Source organism: Danio aesculapii, chromosome 3 (genome assembly GCF_903798145.1).
Source record: "Danio aesculapii chromosome 3, fDanAes4.1, whole genome shotgun sequence".
NCBI classification, from domain to species: domain Eukaryota; kingdom Metazoa; phylum Chordata; class Actinopteri; order Cypriniformes; family Danionidae; genus Danio; species Danio aesculapii.
Genome location: NC_079437.1, coordinates 27,709,906 through 27,729,278, shown reverse-complemented (window position 1 = coordinate 27,729,278; position 19,373 = coordinate 27,709,906). Strand labels below are relative to the sequence as shown.

Below are 19,373 nucleotides of genomic sequence, written 5' to 3'. Positions count from 1 at the left end.
GTTTCTGACCGGGTATTTGAGTGTCATCAAGTGTCAGAATGTTGTGGGACTGCTGTACAGGAGTTATTAATAGGGATTATAGACCGCGAAATTTAGCGTTTTTTTTTTTGCATTTTAAAAAAAAAAGCCTGACATAAAACATGAACGCGGTTATGAATATATTAAAACATATGTTTGTTTGTCATAAAATTCATAATAATGACAAAAAATAAGTATTCTCCTTACTTCCAGATTCAGCAATACTGCCGTTGTGGCAGGTGTATTCTGGGAAATTTTCTTACCCCTTGGTTTTCGAGTGTGGTCCTGAAAAATCTTCATTCGAACCCTTCCCCTTAGCCCTACACCTTCAAGCTAAAGAGAATTGGGACACCCCTACCCCTTGGCATGCACGCGCAAAACGTGGAGTAGGGGTAAGGGCTAAGAGGTAGAATTGGGATTGGGCCTTAGTTTTACCTAAAATCAAGATGACGATTTTCTCACGATTCTGTAGATGTAAAATAAAGGTTAATATGAGTAGGATATTATTAATGTTATTTTTCAAGCATATGGTAAAACAACACTAATAATATTAGGCTGATGTGTAGGTCTACTGTGCGGTTAAAATGATTAATTTTATTTAGACTTAGAATCACTTAAAATATGTCCTGTTTGTTAATTCACAGTAAAGTGATAACATTAATATATTTATTCATAATTCTAGAGTTGAATTATTTTGTTTGAGTTTTATGCTTGTCATTTGTCAATGAGAACAATATTAGACCATTTTTTCCACTGACAAAGTGTTTCAGTTTGCCGTCACTTTGATTTGATATACCTGAACATTATTTGCAACTTTATTACCTGTTATTCATAGCCTATGCAGGTTCTGTTCATTAAAGTAGACATTATTGGCGGGCACGTGAGCATCCTCTCGGTAGTAAAAAAACAGTGCGTCAGCTCATGTGTGATTCCGCGGCCACAAATGTCATTACATGAAGACAGAAATGACATTTTTGGGTGAATTATACCTTATAAACACAGTATGTGAACTTTTAACACCATTTGGAGGTGTCCATGTTGTTGAGCAACATATATAAAACAATATGAAGACTTGTGTGACCACCTTTAAGCTTCTCTCCTGACTGAAAATATAATTGACTGAATCATAGAAAAGCTGAATTAAGATCGTGTGTAGGGTCGAATCAAGATCGCGATCTTTTTTTCAATTAATCGTGCAGCCCTAACAAGTAGTAGCAACTTTGTACTCTTTGGGATCTGCTAAATGAATAAATGTAAATGAAATGTAAATCTTTTTTAAAGAGCAATACCCTAGCTTAGTACAAATTTGACACCCCAAATGGCTGAATACGTGATGACCATGGTGTTGAATGTCATCTATATTTGCTTTATACTATTTGATACCTTCGATATCACCAAGACTCAGTTCTGAATTCATTAGTCAATTGCTATGTAAATCCATACATAAGAACATAATTATGGAGCCAAGACTCCAAGTCCTGTCCAAATTGCACTAATCCCAAAGGTGAATAAAGCAGGCATCTGTGGATTGGGTGAGATCATGGTAGCAGAGAATGACACACCTGAGAAATTTACTGTATAAGAGGCTGATTCTGTAGCCTCTGGCAGCATTCGACTCAGCTATGTCTGCCAGGGATCACTTTACTGGGTAGGCAGTGATGACAGGCTCCCCTGAACTGTTATCACTGTTTGTACTCAACTATTTGTTGATATGCCAGGAATTTCGACTTTTCTGTCTTTTTCCCTGACTCCCAACAGCCTTTTTTCTACAGTACGTCAGTAAGGTGCGAAAAGACAGCTGTGATGACAGCAGCACTTCAAGTAAAGTGCTGCCTTTAGACCCACACAGTTCTGTTTATTTAACTAATCATATTCATTGCAAAGGGCATACCTCCCATTTTAAGTGAACACTCAACAGAAAAATCTACCACTGCTCAGACCATCTAGCATTGACAGAGTTCTTCTATTTAACGTTCCACGAGTATTCAGATGATTAGCTATTATGAAAAATGAACTGAACTAACAAGAATAATACACCTTACCTTCCAATCTCTTAAGCTCCTTGCAGTGTATTGCCGGTGAGCCTTTCTTGATGCCATTCATTATGGGCATGACAGGACTTGGGTCAGACACTGGCACTTTAGTTTCCACTCTGGAAAAAGAGGCAATACGCTGTAATATGGAACCCACACTCTCTTTGGCATGGATATCGTTCTGATCTATTTCATTGCTGATCTCCATCTGTCTTGATAGGAATGGTGAGGCAGGGGCCACCTGGACCACTTGGGGCTTTGAGACCATGTTAAACTGAGGAGTCTGGGCTGGAGACAGCGGCACAGGAGATTCACTAATATTTGGTACTGGGATAGCTCCAGAAGGGGTGATGGGCTCTCTCTTTTCATTGAGGTTGTTGTTGTTGTTGTGTGCCATGGTTAAATCAGTGCTATCCAGGCTACTGATAGATGCACATGGACTTGCAGAGACAGTGGGACTGTTGGATTTCATCTGAAAACTTGTAGGTGGTTTAGGTGCCCCCAGAGATTCTGTCTGAGACTTGAAGACCAGGTTGTCAAGGTCAAGAGGGAACTTGTTTAGGCGAACTGGATCTCTAGGTCTAGGAGACTGGTTGTTGAGAGGGGAGTCCCTTGCAAAGGTACTGCTGTTCTGTGTGTTATAGGGACTTGCGCTCCACTGTGGACCTGTATTTGTGAATCGTGATCCAGGGGAAATCACTCGTTTAATTCCTGCAGTCTCCATCTGCAGTTCCAGAGAAGGCATGGAGCCATGGCTAATACCTATGGGTTCAGTTGGGATAACCAGAGGACCCTCCATCTCTGAGTGGAACATGTTGCCATGGGAAGAGAACTTTTTTAGGGCAGGGCTCCCTAAACGCTGGGACTTGAACTCTCCGACACCTACAGGGCTCTGTGGAGGGCTTGTGTAGGAGCATAATTTAGAAGAGGCCTGGTACTCTAGACTGGAAGAGGAGCTATGGAGACTGTCATTATCACTTCCTGGTCCTGAAGATGAAATGAAGCCATTAGGATTGAATTTGTTTTGAAAAGAGGCAGCTCTGTTGATACCAGAGTTGGCATTGATAGTGGGCTTTCCCATTGTCCCTCGGTTGAAGGAGAGACTGGACACCATTCTATTTTTCATAACTGGGCTCTGGGCAGGACTGCAGCTAATACTAATCCTGGAGCGGTAAGGAGGAGACATCTGGTTCCCAGGAATCCTCACATCATTTGTCTTGTTGAGGATAGCACTTGGGCTGATGGGAGATGTGACAGAAGACGTAGGGGAGAATGCAGGGATCTCATTCACATCATCAATATCAAAGGACCTCTTCAGAGCTGTAGAAGGAAAGAAGACAGAAATTTGATTAATTTTCAGTGTTCATGTGAAGAGGCTCTTGAAGACTCAATGAATAATAAAAGACACATAAAAAATGAGGTATGTTAAATTGTACCTAATAACCAAAGGGGAAAATTCAGTTCCCGAAACACTAGGCTATCATTTTTCACATAATACCTTCCTAAATTGTTGATAATACTGATCATACATCAAAGTTTTGAACTTCTTTCATGATAGAAATAATAAATCAGCTAGGACAGTCATTTCCTGTATTTGATTTAAAGAGGCACTAAAACCTTAAAAGGATACACTTCACGGTGAGGGCAGCCTGGAGCCCTCTCTGAATGGACGCCTGTCAGACAGATTTTGAAGGGCCAAGCCATAATTACAATGGTGTCTGTGCAATCTTGCTCTGAGGGTGATATAACAACTGCGAACAGATATGCTTTATTCTAGCACCTCGGTTATGTTTAGTAAGTCTAAAAGACATCAGGGATGTGGTAGAAGAAGGCACACAGAAATATTTGCACACTACACAAACCTAATTTGACTGCCTGAATTTAGTCAATAATTCAATAGTACTAAGATAGTTATGAATATATTGAGACTAGACTATTAAAACCATGTTTTTTATTAAAAATATTTTAACACCACCAACATCAAAAGAGTTGTGAGATCTTCATATCATTCTACACCAACTTTAAAAGTATAATGGCACTTGTGGTCAAATAAAAACAGCCAAGGAAATGTTAGAGATGGTGCAAACAGTCTCTTGTGAGACGGAACGGTAAGTCTACACCTGGAGCATGTAAATTGTGGTGACACTGTATAATCCCCTCATTCTCAGAAGCAGCAACACAAAGCTGAAGGCAAACAGTGCTTTCCGACCTTTTCTCTTTGTGAGAGGCAGTGGCTTTTCCTTCAGCACAAAGGGCCAATTCAAAGACACAGTGTCAGTGGCTGAAGGCTTGGATTACAACAGTCCTTCACCAAGACTGAGAATTCCAGTGGCAAACAGTACAAATGTCCTAACAGCTCTGTGGCAGACCCAATTAGAAGTGGCAGTTAGAGCATTTCATGTAAACATCATCATGTCTTGTGATGGCAGTGGGCCCCGTATATGCTGTGATGCCATTGAGTGTCATTTCAGTCTATCACAGCCTACATGTCATCTTTGGTTTATCAAAGACCCAGGTACCATGACAAGACGTCACAAGCAAACCTTGAGATTTTCAAGCCTCTTCAGGTGTTGCCTTGTGTAAACAAGCAGATATCAGTGTGGAGCTATCATAGCATCTCGCCCAACAGCTCTGATTTTATCTTCACCCAGCATGGGGCAGGGCTGGAGCCGGGGCCGCCTGTCTTCCTGTAGAGTATGCTACCAATTAGAGTCATGAAGACTACAGGCACTAAATGAAATCACATTTCACGCAGGAACAACCCCGTCTTTTACAGTGAGGAGACCACAGACCCTTTGTTTTAGCTTTGCTGTCATCATCAGCACAGCTGTGAAAGTTTAAGTCTAATCAGATTTCAGCAGCAAGTCCCTTGGCATGTCCATCTGTGCATCCCTTCTGCATGCAATGTCATTCTCTGCAGCATCCCAGAAGTAATTTAATATGAGAAGAACACCATTAGGGTGCCTTTTGATTTAATGTTGAAGAGGTTAAAGTTGCTGTGCGTTCTCTCACAATGGCACTTTGTGCAATTTAGCAAAGACTCTTTAACTGACTACAGTTTTAGAAAGTGAAAGAAATGACACAATGCAAGGGAGGGACAGCAAACCAAGTGGCACAGTCTAACTGCTTTTTTTTTTTTTACGGTGCAGCACATGCAAGTGTAAACTTGTACTCCCCTTTGACTGAGATAAAAAGGGGCCGGTATCAGGTAATTACTGGCACCCTGTCAAATGCTCAGGAAATAATTACGCTGGCAGCCGAGCGCACCATCTCTGTGCTGTTCAATATTCTTTCTCACAGCTTTGCCGCAGTTTAATCCTCTCTGTTAACACATGGAGCAGCACAATGCCTGCACAATCTGATAAAAGAGAGGAACCTGAGAAGCTCCTTTTTCCCCGTGCTCTCTTTTTCCTCACCACTGAGCCTTGTTTCTCCTCTGGATCGAGACTGTCTGCTGTATGTTATGGCTTTTTGGGTAAAAGGAATGGATCTTAATTCATTCTGTGATGATTTTATGCTTCCCATGGAAGGATTTGTTTACATTCGTTCATTTAGTGCATTTTAGGCCCTTTTGTAATTTTCTGTTAACTAGGTTCAGTATATACTGGGACTGTTTGACCCCTGAAACTGTCTAACTCACAGACTCAGATTCTCTTTTGGTTACTGAAACATGATTAATAAAGTTTCACATACATTCAGGATCATGCAGTGCATGGTTTTATGACACTAGCAGCTATGCTACTTTGGACCTAAGGTTTATGGCGAGGGGCTGCAAGGTAAATAGAAAAAGCCTGGGGAGATTGTGAAGGACACAATACATTCACTGATACATGCATGTCTACCAATGAGAATTCAGATAATCCCATACAGATTGTGCTCATAGACTCATAAATTCAATTCAGTTCAATTCACCTTTATTTCTATAGCGCTTTTACAATGTAGATTGTGTCAAAGCTTTAAGTGCAACTAGCAATTTATTATGCCATAATAAATATGGCTTCATTTCATGATATCTCTGATAGGGAAAGTTTTAAAGATGTACCTATAGTGAGAGCACATCGTCGGCCAGTAGGTGGTGGGGTGATAGGGGGGCAAGTATAGGCCTGTTGTGCTTTTCCATCCCCCAACATCACATTCCTTACAGGTATTCTCAGACGACCCCTTGAAACACCACCCTAAGCACATAGCTCAGACGTTGCTTGGACCACCTCTGCAAAGGCACATCTGGAAGCTGAATTCCGAGCTGCCATTTTCAGAATTGCAGTGATGCGAATAAGGCACTGCTTTTACACCCCGAGGGGCCATGAAACACTTTCACACAGTTACAGATACTCTCTAATGCACCTTTTTAGCCTTTTGAGTTGAATTTAGCTTCTCTATCATCCTGATCTAATATAACAGCATGGGCCATTCAACACCAGTGCGCTTTCATTACCATTTCAAATTGGGCATCTTATGTTCCAAATAGGAATAAAGAGAAAAACAAGTGTGAAAAAGGTACCCATGGCTGATAAAAGCATTTAATGGGCATCATTCCACATATACTCTATATGTGGTATCGACTGTCAGGGAATTACACAGAAAACATGCCCGAGCCACTTTGTGCTCTCCTGGATTCCCCTTTCTTTCTGATTATAACTTGTCAGATTTTAGTAGAATTTGATACAAGATAAATAGCTCAGAAATTATATTGTACTGTACTTTTAAATAATGGCAAAAGGTCACCCTTTCATACACTTTTGTTTGGAGTAGACCAAGAAAGAAAAGAAAATATAAACATACTACTTAATACAATACCTCCACAAACCTCCATTTTAGGCATGGGACGATGACCGTTATCAAGGTAAACCACGGTTTGGAAAAGTCAAGGTTTTAAAACTACCAAAATTTTGTGCTATACTGTTCGAATGATATATGTAAGATTTTTAATTTTTTTTATTTTAAGACATCAGCAGAAACGACATCCAACAACGCCATTTTAAATTGTAAAACAAATCTGTGTTTTTGAAACTAATGAAAACAGCAGAAGTCAATGATTCATTTGAATTATTTAGCCTGACATGTTTAGCTACTGTTTCAAAATATTTTAAATGTTTCTTAACATAAAATATATTGTGTTCAAATGGGAAAAAAGTTGAAGTTTTTTACCCATACATTTAAAAAAGCACATATTTTAGTGCAGTAATCTCAATACCGTGAAACCGTGATATTTTTATCCAAGGTTATCATACCTTCAGAATCTTATACCGGCCCATGCCTACTCCATTTATACACAAATTCTCTGGAAAGATGAAGTTATAATCAGGGTTTTATGAAACAGCCACATAATGGATTTAGAAGGTATGCATGCATAAGAGTCTTTGACATGCAGCCAAAGCAAAAGAGGCAAGTTACTGTAATTGCCCTCTATGATTTAACTCAAACAATTAAGTATCTATGACTGGCATAAAATTCTATATAAAATGCTTGCCATTGCCGCAGCTATTCTTTGAAGCGGTATTTGCTGAAGCAGAAAGAACAGATAACATCTCAGAATGACACCAGAAGGTCAAGTGTTTCCTTAAATGCCACATTTCTAGAGTTGAAGTTCAGGGTCAATTTGTGTGTCATGTTGAGTGATTTTATGCACACAAGAATTCAATAACTTAACTTAGAAGTCCATTTTTTTCTCTTCCCAGAAGGATTCACACACACATGCACACACACACACACACAGTAGATAGATATTTCATAGAGGCCTTCAAGCTTAGCCTCCCTTATCCCGCAAGGCTTTACCAGGGCCCCTATATCTCCTCAATCTTTATTCTATGACTTCCATAATGCTGTGAGGAATGCATTGACTGAAAAAGCAATGAAAATCCAAGTCTTTTGTTTTAATAAAGACTTCAGTATAAAACAGTACCATGATTTAGAAGCATCTGCTTAATCAAAACGGTAGCCTCAAGATGCAGCATATGACGTCTCTAATGATCTGTCTCAAATTACACCACAGGAAAGTTGACTGGTTCTTTTGGACATATTTGCCTTTCCCTCATTTCCACACATTCACATTTACAGGAAATGTATCCGTCATCACCCGCTGAACAGCCATCTCTGTGGATTGCAAAAGTTCATGCCTACAATTAAACTTCTGCTGATAAGACACGAATGACTGCATTTCACAGTCGCTTTGCCACAAACGGCCATATGAAAGAACCAAGGATCTCACTATACATCCCACAACATTCCAAGAGGAGTTTTTCCTCTGAATGAACAGCAGTTCTGTCTATCTTCACTCAAGCACATGGCGGCACACTGGTCTCTTGTTCGGGAATGACCCTTTTGGCTGGTTTGAGGTGAAGCAGAAAGAATGTAATGTCCCTATTGTGGCATCTTCTATAGGAATCACATGGCTTGTACAGTGGCTAAAAACACCATGTCTTTTAACACATTCACACTTGAAGGACATGCACAGTCATAATCCCATTTTCCAGTTAAATTCAATTTCACCTTGTCACGTATTAAGAGCTTAAAGAAACACTCCAATTATTTTTCTTGTAAATAGGCTCATTTTACAACTCACCTAGAGTTAAAGAGTATTGTTTTAATATTTTTAATCTATTCAGTCGATCTACAGGTTTGGCAGGAGCACTTTTAGCTTAGCTTAGCATGAATCAATTGAATTTGACTATTACCATTTCACACAAAAAATTCATTTCATAATTGAATTATCATAATTTTCCTATTTAAAGCATGACCATTAAGGCTGATTTATACTTCTGCATAGTGATCGGCATGACCCACAGCGCATACCTTGCTCATTGCTATGCATTTATACTTCTGCGTGCTGTTTGTGTTGCTCTGCAATAAGACTTCCAAAATCCTAGCTGGCAGTAGCTTATGTTATGTTCCTCTGTGTCGAGTTTCTTCGCTGATGTTTTGTTTTTTCTAAACGCTAGCTTAATGTACAAGTAGCTACAACTCGCTCAATCTGAGTCGGGAACCAGTGAATGTGCAACAACTTTAATCATAAGGTAAACACAAAACAAAACTTTCCACCTAGAGCTTTTTCACAGAACTCGACACTTGTAAATACTCAATCCTACAGGTTTGAGACTCTTGGTCCCGCCCACACTCATCAGTGCTTCCAAGCCGACCAATTACAGAGCTTGCGCTACGCATCATTGTGATGTGTAGTTACATTTTTTGGGAGGTGAGTCAGCATCAGCCACAGCGAGGACTATGCGACCACGCAAAGGCTTCACTGAAGCATACGCTTGCGCTTGACGCAGAAGTATAAATCAGCCTTTAGTTACATTATGTACTAAGAGTGAAGTTAAAGAAAATTTGTTGTTTTTAGACCATATCAGGCAAGAAATTTGCAATGTTTCATTTTCTGTTAGTCTTAGTAAACAATGTAACTACAGAAAAGTCATGCTCTAAAAAGAAAACTCTTCAAAACTCTTTTTAAAAATGTTTTGAGCGAGATGCTAATGATCTAATTCGATTCAATAATTTATGCTAAGCTAAGCTAAAAGTGCTCTTCACCAGAGATCCAGAGATTGGCTTAATGGATAAAAAATTTAACTGTTTAACTTTAGGTGATTTGTAAAATGAGCCCATTTACAAAAAAGCAGAGTGTTTTTGGCATGCCAAATGATTTTGTTTAACATGTTGAGGACCGTAGTGCTATTTTAGGCCTGTAAAGAACACACCCAGTGATGTTTGTTTACTGCTTAGCATAAGACACCTCAGTCTTCCCTGTCATCATGTGTAATTGCCTCAGTCTTCTCAAGAATGAGTTTTTGCTGAAGCATCTACAAGACAAACTGCTCTGCAACTTTGCCAAGGCAGCAAAAGAGCTTCCTCAGGCAGCATGTCTCCAGCAAGCACACAAATATAATAATAGATGGTGCTTTATTCTGAGTGCTTGAACTAATTTGTTTTTCCTCTTCACATCAGCACCTGTCTAAACACTGAGAGAAACTATTGTTCTCCAGTCCCTGCTGTGTCCGTCCATGACGGATCTATTGGAAAGGGTGCCTCTCTTCCTTAGAAATGTGTGTCAGATTCAATAGTGGACACGGCATTGGTGAGGGTTTGTGAAGATAGTTCTTGACATTCTGCAGTGTAAAGTGATGAAGCTTTGGGACAACATCAGTGGAATGTTTTGACATCATGTCACTGCACATCTTTCACTGCACAAATTTTGAACAACTTTTGTAAGTTGTTAAGGATAGACAGATAGATAGATAGATGGATAGATAAATAAAATTTTAAATAAAATAAAAACAAAGACCCTGTATGTGTTTACCTGCACATTATGGACCCATTTTCTGACACCATGAAAATGCCGTAAAACAAGTCTTAAAACACTAAAACATTAAAGGGAAATAAAAAAATAATAATAATTTTAGGTCAAAAGAGGTTCAGGCAACAAAAAATTGGGAATCACCAATTACATGAACAAACATGCTCGATAAAAAAGGGATGACATAACATGACTGATGTCTTTCAGATTACATATTTCCATTATGTAATCATGTAATCCATAAAAAGTAGCCAAACTGTAATCCGATTATTTTAAAATGCATTATAATTAAATTAAAAGTTCTTAAATTTTTTATCTGCTAAGTACTCCTTACAGTATAACATCAAACTAATTTCTAGTTTTCATGATTTAAAATGTACAAGCCAAAATAGACCAAAAGAGACATTTCAAAGTGTCATACATTTACAGTAAATAATGTATGTTTGTCTCTCCATTTCATTATTCAACATACACGTGGTCAAATACATTAAAAAGTTTTAGATACTTAAAATTCCTAATATTTGCAGGCTATACTGCGCAAGGATTCATAGCTTCAAAACGACTTATATAAATGAATGAATGCGCGTACTTACCCTCAAAATCAGACAATATCCCCTCCAGATGGTCATTGACTGAGATATCTGACATCCTGACTTCAGTCCAGGGAAAACTTCCAGCCTCTGGGGCGCGCAATTACAAGTAATAAACTTTCAGGGGGAAACAAAACAAAACCTCTCAAAAGATTGTCAAACAAGTCAAAGTGTCTCCAGCGATTTTCGGGTTTGTGATGCAACAAGAAAAGTTGCGAATTTGGTGGGAGTCGCTTCTCATCCGACAGCGTAGAGCAGCACGTCAGATTCAATAGAGATCCAAATGCAGACAAGCCATCTGATAAACCTCCTCCTCCTCCTCTAGCGAGTCCTGCCCCCTTACGAATATAGAGTGATGGGCGAAGAAGGTCTCCACCCTTCACTCCACCCCGCGGCTACACCTGGAAAAGGCAAGTTTGTCCCGCTCGTTTGTAATACTTTGTTTGTTTTTGGGCAACATGCGCACCCCTAATAGTAGACGACGCTTTTTGCTTATCTCGAGAGATATGATATGATATGAAGGAGGGATTCCGTCTAAGTGGATTTCTTGAGAAGCAGATTATTTATCCATGATACACTTTGTATGCGAAGTAGCAGGACTTCAAGATTTGTTTTGGATTCTTTCGGACAGAACGACCGGACTTTTTTAAATCATTCGTTGTCTCTTCTTTCTTTCTTTTTTATACTCATAACTAGGTTGACGATATCCCAGGGGCACGTTGTCACAGTGTAATTTTGTGTTTGAATCCTTAAAAAGTAGCCAAACTGTAAAAAAATTAAATAAAATAAAAAAGTAAAACACAACAGTTTCAAATAATAACGCAAATTATAAAACTACAAATCCAAAATTTTATTTAGCCTAAATGGTAAATAAATGATTTAGGAAACCACTGATTAATAAATTGAAAATTTATTTATTTAAATTAATAAAATTAATAAATTCATTCATTCATTTTCTTTTCAGCTTAGTCCCCTTTATTAATCCGGGGTCGCCACAGCGAAATGAACTGGCAACTTATCCAGCATATGTTTTACGCAGCGGATGCCCTTACAGCTGCAACCCATCACTGGGAAATAAGTTTACTAATATTTGACCAAATAAATGCAACATTGTTCATACATTATACAGTTGAAGCTGATCAAAACCTTTCACCAAAGATGTTCTAAAACTTAACAACACCCATTCTTGCACAAATGTAGGGTGGCTGCGAGAGCTTAAAGTTCTGCAATTTAAGAAAACCCATTCAATTACAAATACAAAAAGCAAATTGAAAAAAGGTGGTCTTCCACATGTGAAAAAGAATGCACCGCATTTTCACAGAATGCAAACAAATTAATAAAACACACTGCATTTTCTCACAATGCAAACAATTTACGAAAACATGCTACATTTTCTCACAACACTTTCAAATAGCACTGAACAGAACAGTAATGTTTCAAGGAGACCCTAAAGCGTGACGGACCGGGACTTGGCTGTTTAGTTTATGGTTATTTAGGCTGATAAAACACAAAAGACAAGGGAATCAGTATGTTAAAAACAAAAAAAACTCTAATTTCAAAGATCACCAACAACTTCACTAAGCAATAGTCATGGCACAGGATTGTCCGTCATGTTTTAGGGTCCCCTTGAAACATTTTCATTGTTTTTGCATGTGTTGCAGCGCATTTTCGTAAATTGTTTGTGTTGTGAGAAAATGAGGCACATTTTGTTTGTTTGCGTTGCTTGAAAATGCAGCGCTTTTTAATGTATATGAGATGAAGATCTTTTCTCAATTAGCTGACGTATCTATTAATTGCATGTGTATTCTTAAATTGCAGCAAGTTAAGCTTTCTCAGCTGTACTTATGGGACTTTTGAAAAACTATGTATATATGTATTTTTACATTTTCATACGTAATTATATTAAGTTAATTCTAGTGGTTTAATGTGAAATTGTCTGCAGCCATGTCCTTAATGACATGCACTGTGAAAAAATGTTGTCCCAACACAAATCGATTAAGTTAACTTAATTGTTTTTTACAAATTTCAGTGGATAGAACATAAAACAACTAAGATGTCCCCCAAAAAACTAAATAAGCATTAAAAAAAGTTTTGCTGTTAGTTCAAACTGATCAGAAATCCTCCAAATATAAAGTTCTTCAACGAAAAAATGTATTATCCCCAAACAATATTGTATATTATCAGTAGTTAAATAAATAAATAAATGTCACAACAAGCATGTTGTTTATTCAAACTCTGTATATTTGCAATGTGGCGGTTCAGTCCGCTGTGGCAACCCCTGATTAATAAAGGGACTAAGCCGAAAAGAAAATGAATGAATGAATGAATATTTGCAATGTATCTGTTTATGTTTGTGAAGGCAAGATGTGACTGGTCTATCTCTAATGACATGGTGAATTAGGGATTTACCTGTCCAGGATTAACACATGAATTGACCCCTCTCAGTCAGGCTCTGTGCTGTGTGGTTAATTGTTAGGTCCGGAGGGCCATGTTCACTTCAAGTGAAATGCTTGAGTAGTTTTATCTTAGAAGCGTTTGTTCCTCCACTGTATGCTTATTCCTATTGTCCACAGTTAAGAAAGCGTGAAGAAAACATCAGTAACATAAGATAACATTGTGATTACTCTGACATATTTTTGTTTTATAATCTGTAAAATTCAGCTTGAATTCCATAAATAATAACTAATTCTCACAGTTCAATTACACAAAGATGTAGCTGTAAAAAAAACACAATATGCCTTAGATCAGGATTAATCCAGTGTTGAGTGAAGGCTAACCGAGAATTCCTTTCATCTTCTATGGTCTACTTTGATTTTGCTGCTTATTTTAAGGAGATTGGGGTATTTATTTATATCAGAAACAGGAAATGTGGCAATTAAAAGTGGAAGGAGACTGAGAGTGGCCATGTGACCGAGTTCCCAGACTGCACATTTGAGCGTCCATGCGGAGGAGCCAGACAGTGATCCTCAGTGGCCCTCATTAGCAATATGAGTGTAGTGTGCTTGGGATTAATGTCATGTAGCCTTTAATACTCAGTAAGACAGCTCCTGACTGTAGGTGAAGAGTTTCAGGGCTTTTGGTAGACGATTGAGTCCTTGACTGTGCCGCTAACAACCTCTGTCAAATTACATGGGTGCCTGTAGAAAAACAATTTCTGGAAGTTGAAAAGTGCAATTCTATGTATTTTTAAACTGGGCAGAAATGAAAGGAAGGAGGATTAGATTGTGTGACGTTTGTATTGTAAGCTATTCTCTATCATGTGTAAAGAGCACAGAAGGGATTACGGATTTTTGAGGGTAAATATAGATATGGTTACAGTGAAAACTTGACGTCAAAATATTTTTTTTCTTTGAAAGGAAGACAATTTGCACCTACCCTAAAAGTTCCCAGAGTTAAACAAAAAGAGCTTTGCAACTTTTCAACAAATTGCCATTAATGGGATATGTGTTTACGCAAAAAGTATTATGCCTTTTGAAAGAGCCCTTTTTTACACACATTGTAGTTAAACAGTAAATGTCAGAGAACTAGCAAACACAGCTGCTTCAGCAGTAAATTACTCATAAACTCTCTCAATTTCCTGCACACTGCAATTGACTGAAACGCTTCTCAAAACATTTGGAGAGCATTTAATCCTAGCTCAGAGTTACTTTCCCACACCAAACAAATAAGCTGGAGGTTCTCAAGCATTGTTTCAAAGGTCATGACCATGGTCTTTTAATATGATGTATGTCAATGTTAATCCAAATGATTTATGTAATTACAAAAACCATTAAAGCAGATTTGGTATGGATATGAAACCAATGCAGGTTAAATTGTCATGTAATGCAAGTGGAAAATGAAAATGCATCATAGCTTGAAAAGACAAAAAATGTTTTGTTCACCAAAGCTTTGTTTATTTGATTATTTAATTCATATTAAATTGCATAACTACAAAATAAAATTTAGTTAGTGTCTTAGCGTACATACAATTATACAGCTTAAAATAGTCATTTAGTGTCTGCTATTTAATTTAACAGTAATATTAATACATTTTGTTATAGAAATATTTAATTTCCAGCTGTCATTACTTCAGTTGTCTCTGTCACATGATACATTAGATAACATTCTTATCTTATTAATAAAAACCGTTGTTTATTGTTTGATGAAAAGAAATAAAAATGGGTAAGATCCTATATTTAAAAAAAAAGTTAAACAAAAGTTAAACAGTCAATTATTGATCAACTTCATTAAAAATCGTTCATGCGTCTCTGTCTGTCTGTCTGTCTGTCTGTCTGTCTGTCTGTCTGTCTGTCTTTAAGTAGACTCATGCATCCATATTAGCATCTTGCAATTTTCAAAAAAACGACTCTCAAAACATTGTGCAAATCCTTTTTTTTCCCAATTTGATTTTCTGCCATATGCTTTTAATCAAACAGTTGCTGATCCTCATTGACTTTCATAGTTTAGAAAAGCAACTGTTTGTTACTAATATTAAAGTCCCTTTAGGGCAAGTAATTTCACTCGGCGATTATCTTTAAAACACCTCTCGGGCAGTGTGTTCGGGCATTCTGTTTGAATGTGGAAACATCAAATTCTCAAGCTTATGATTACATTACATATTCGGAATCACCAATAACATTAAACAGTTGTCTCTTAAGTTTAGTTTCTAAACGTTTAAATCAAAGAAAATCCAAAAGCACATGTGCATGCAAACTCGTAAAGAACAAGATCACGACACCAACCTAATTTATGGCCGTGTTACACATTATTGTTCTCTGAAAAATGCTTCGTCAGATTGCGCTGGTCTTCTGATGTAACTCCCAACTTAATGACGAATCTCGTCTAGAAATAACAGTGACCCTTTGTTCATTAGTTTGTAGGCGTTTGAGTAATTGCTGTCATGTAATGTGTGTTTGACAGGATGGATTGTACCTCGCCTTCATTTCATACAGATTACAAAAAAATGTAAACAAGTATAATTGTCTCATTTAAAAGTACAGTTTTTAAGGTTTATGTAGACATCTTTCTTATGTCTGTGAAGCAAGTATGCAGAGATTCCAGTGTGTTTGTTGACCACATAAACTGACATAAAAGCACATGTCTGGTCTGAGCTTCTCCCTAGAGAAATGTCAGTCTACAGTGACTGATGATTGGCTCCTGCACCAGTAGGTGGAGCTTCATTCGCCATATTGATCGTTACACTTTTCTCCATTCAAACTAACATGTTTTGTGTATTCTATAGTCTTTGCTAATATTCATCAAAACATCTCATAAAGATTTTGACAAAATATTTTTTGGACTAACTGTCCCTTTAAATTGAACTGATTTCATAGTTATGGCCACGTTTCACAAGTGTATCTGTCTACGGACTGCAAGACGGGCATTACATGAAGGGGCATAACTTGAGGTAAGTTAGCGAGGTATAACTTTTAGGTATCGAGATCCCATTGAACCATGTGATATGTCACAACGAGATGCTGTTGGCAAGATGGCGGAACAAAGAACATTTATTTTCCTGAGTTTTCTCCAAATTATCCACAACCAACTTATTTTATATATTTTTACATTCATTTAGCAACTCCACCATGCAACTTGCAGTTCACAGACAGACCCTACTCCCATTTTGGGGTACGTGTCCTGATTCATGTTCAATAACATACAAGTTTGAATGTAAGTCCTTTAGACCCTGCCTAAATAACCATTTGTGTCAATTATTGAACAAAATAGTCAATATAGTACATCTGAAAAAAAAATCAGTATGAAGCCACAGCAACAAACACATTGTTATTTTGAAAGCTTGAAAACAAATGTGTTGCTCCTTCCATACATTAGATCAACCTTTTTTATCATTTTTGCAAGGCTGGTGTACACTGACAAACCCCTGGCAGTATCGAAACCCAGAAGTATCTTTTTTTTCCCTTTTCTGAGCACAAACTGAGATGAATGATTTCAAACCGCCAGTTATCTGCTGTAGCAGAAGCCCAAGTTTGTTGAACTGTACTGATTTGTAGACCTCTACTGAAGCGTGCAATTATTTCGAGGGCTGTGCAGGTTAAGTCAGGCTCGTTGGCTGGACAGTGGTTGTCCTTTGACCTCGCCTGCCTCAGGTCACAGATAAGGTGCTGTCACCAAGGTATGTACCCCTGAGAAGGCAGTGTTAACATTGTCCGTAATCTGCTTTTAAAGAGGTGAAAAGGAGACTTTTTCAACCCGGAGAGCCAATCATCTTGAAATCAGCACTGGCACCTGTGGCTTCAGGGCATGCATACCTGTGAGCATGTTGTCACTACGGCTGACAGCGCTGCACAGTGAAATATTTTTTCAGATTTCCTCGCCGATCAACAACATCAGCCCTCTCGCTCCCATTTTTCTGTTACCGACATCGTATTGTCGCTGTTGAATTATTCAAGGGCGCGATGGGAGCGCCGCTCTGACAGGAACAGGAGATTAATATTTGTCATGCTCTCTGATACGGTGCAACTGACCAGAACAGCAAATGGAATCTGATCAAGGAGCGCAGAGCAGTGTATGAGAGCTTTCCTGCTGTGGAAAACGTGCCAGTCTGCACTCCCTATCCTCATCATGCTCTTCCTCACAGCTGCCTCCAGCCAATACAGATAGAGGTGAGGTGCAGCACAAATCACTGGATTTCTCCTCCAGTATCCAATTATATCCTCGCTGAGATAGGGCCAGATTTACTAGCAGCATGTGTCAGTTAAAACCTCCTTTTGGTGTAAAAAAAAAATAATATCAGGATTAACTAAAGATATGTGATGAAAAGGAATGGACACAGTCATTTTTGTGCTTGACCTTACTGCATATGCATTTGTTGGAGTTTTCCTTTCAGATAAAAGGGAGGAGAGCATTTAAATGAATAATGCCACCTCATTGTGGCTAGAAAAAAAAACGGTAGGTATGATGACAGTGATGGATGAAAGAGATCTGGAATTGGGTATTGAAACCTGGTCCCATATTACCTGTATTGTCAGTATGTACTGGATTGTATGTATGTAATTGGAAACATGCTTCTTTATAAACAAATCAAAAGGCTATGATTCAATTCAATTTGAAATGACTGTTAAACGTGTCTATGTGCACAGCCCAATTTCCTAAATGTGCATACGATGTACAGTATAAGCAGCTCGCACATGTGCTTTGAATCAGTTTGTCTATATGAATATTTTCAATGTAAATATGCAGTATTTATATTGACATGTATTGTGTGCTACATTCTAAAAGATCTAATGACAGGTCAGGAGAAGGTCAATATTTCTGTTTTCTGTAGGTGAGTTAGGTTTTTAGGTTTTTGTGAGTTTGTCTAATTAAATCCTTACTTTCATTTTCAATTTCCTGCGTCCTCACATTGCCTTAGCTCTGAAATTTGTTACATTGATTCTAAAATCCAGGGAAAGGAAAGAGGTTTGAACATCACAGTGTAATGTAATAGTATTTATTTGAAATAGAAATCTCTGGTAACATTACGCATGTTTTACTGTAGGGTGGCATGGTGGCTCAGTGGTTAGCACTATTGCCTAACTTCAAGAAAGTCGCTGGTTCAAGTGCCGGCTAGGACAGTTGGCATTTCAATGTGGAGTTTGCATGTTCTCCCTGTGTTTGCGTGTGTTTCCTCTGGGTGCACAGTCCTGCGCTATAAGTGAATTGGATAAACTAAATTTGCCATAGTATATGAGTGTGTGTGTGTTTCTCAGTACTGGGTTGCAGCTGGAAGGGCATCCTCTGAGTAAAATATATGCTGGAATAGCTGGCGGTTCATTCTGCTGTGGCGACCCCTGATAAATAAGGGACTAAGCTGAAGGAAAATGAATAAATGTTTTACTGTAAATGTTCTGGTCAGTTTAATGTATCCTTGCTGAGTGAAAACACTCATCTAATTAAAAAGTCTTGACTCAAGAGTATTTACTCTGGTGCCCATATTAGCAGATTCACACTGCCCACATAAGCAGCGTGGTGCTGAGGCTTTTTTTTTCTCTTGCATAACATGATGAAATTAGCAGAAAGTGCTTCATAACACATTTTTTTTCAGTATGCTGTGATCTGTGAACTTTTATGAAGTGCAATAAAATATTGGAATAATTTGATTTAGTATTGGAGTAGCTTAATGCAGGTTATGTGACAGACACACATACCCAAACTGTAATCAATTACAGGAACAATTCATCAAAAAAAAAAAAAAAAGAATGCTATCGTTGTTTTCATCAAGTTGTTCTAAACCTACATCAATGTCTTTGCTATTCTGCACACAGAATTTGACATTTTGAAGAATGTTGATGACCAAACTGTTGATGTGCTCCTTGACTTTTACTGTATAAAAAAAGCAACTGCACGATTGCACAGATTCTTTAAAATAACTTCTTTTTGACAAAGCTTAGATTTATTTTTTTTGTAAAATATCCCTGCCGTGTTTGATCACTAAAGTAATTGCAATAGTGATTGTACAACTAT

General features: G+C 38.0%; 1 protein-coding gene across 1 annotated transcript in view; it reads right to left on the bottom strand.

Moving 5' to 3' along the window:
- Window positions 1–11,210, bottom strand: part of septin12 (septin 12) — a 114,651-nt gene extending 103,441 nt beyond the window's left edge. The window contains exons 1-2 of the mRNA XM_056453544.1: window positions 10,935–11,210; window positions 2,061–3,371 (exon numbers count right to left, since the gene is read on the bottom strand). Of these exons, the coding sequence (XP_056309519.1) occupies window positions 2,061–3,371; window positions 10,935–10,989 (1,366 nt within the window). The 5' untranslated portion in view covers window positions 10,990–11,210. The remainder of the gene's footprint in view (window positions 1–2,060; window positions 3,372–10,934) is intronic.
- Between the last annotated feature and the right edge of the window lie 8,163 nt (window positions 11,211–19,373).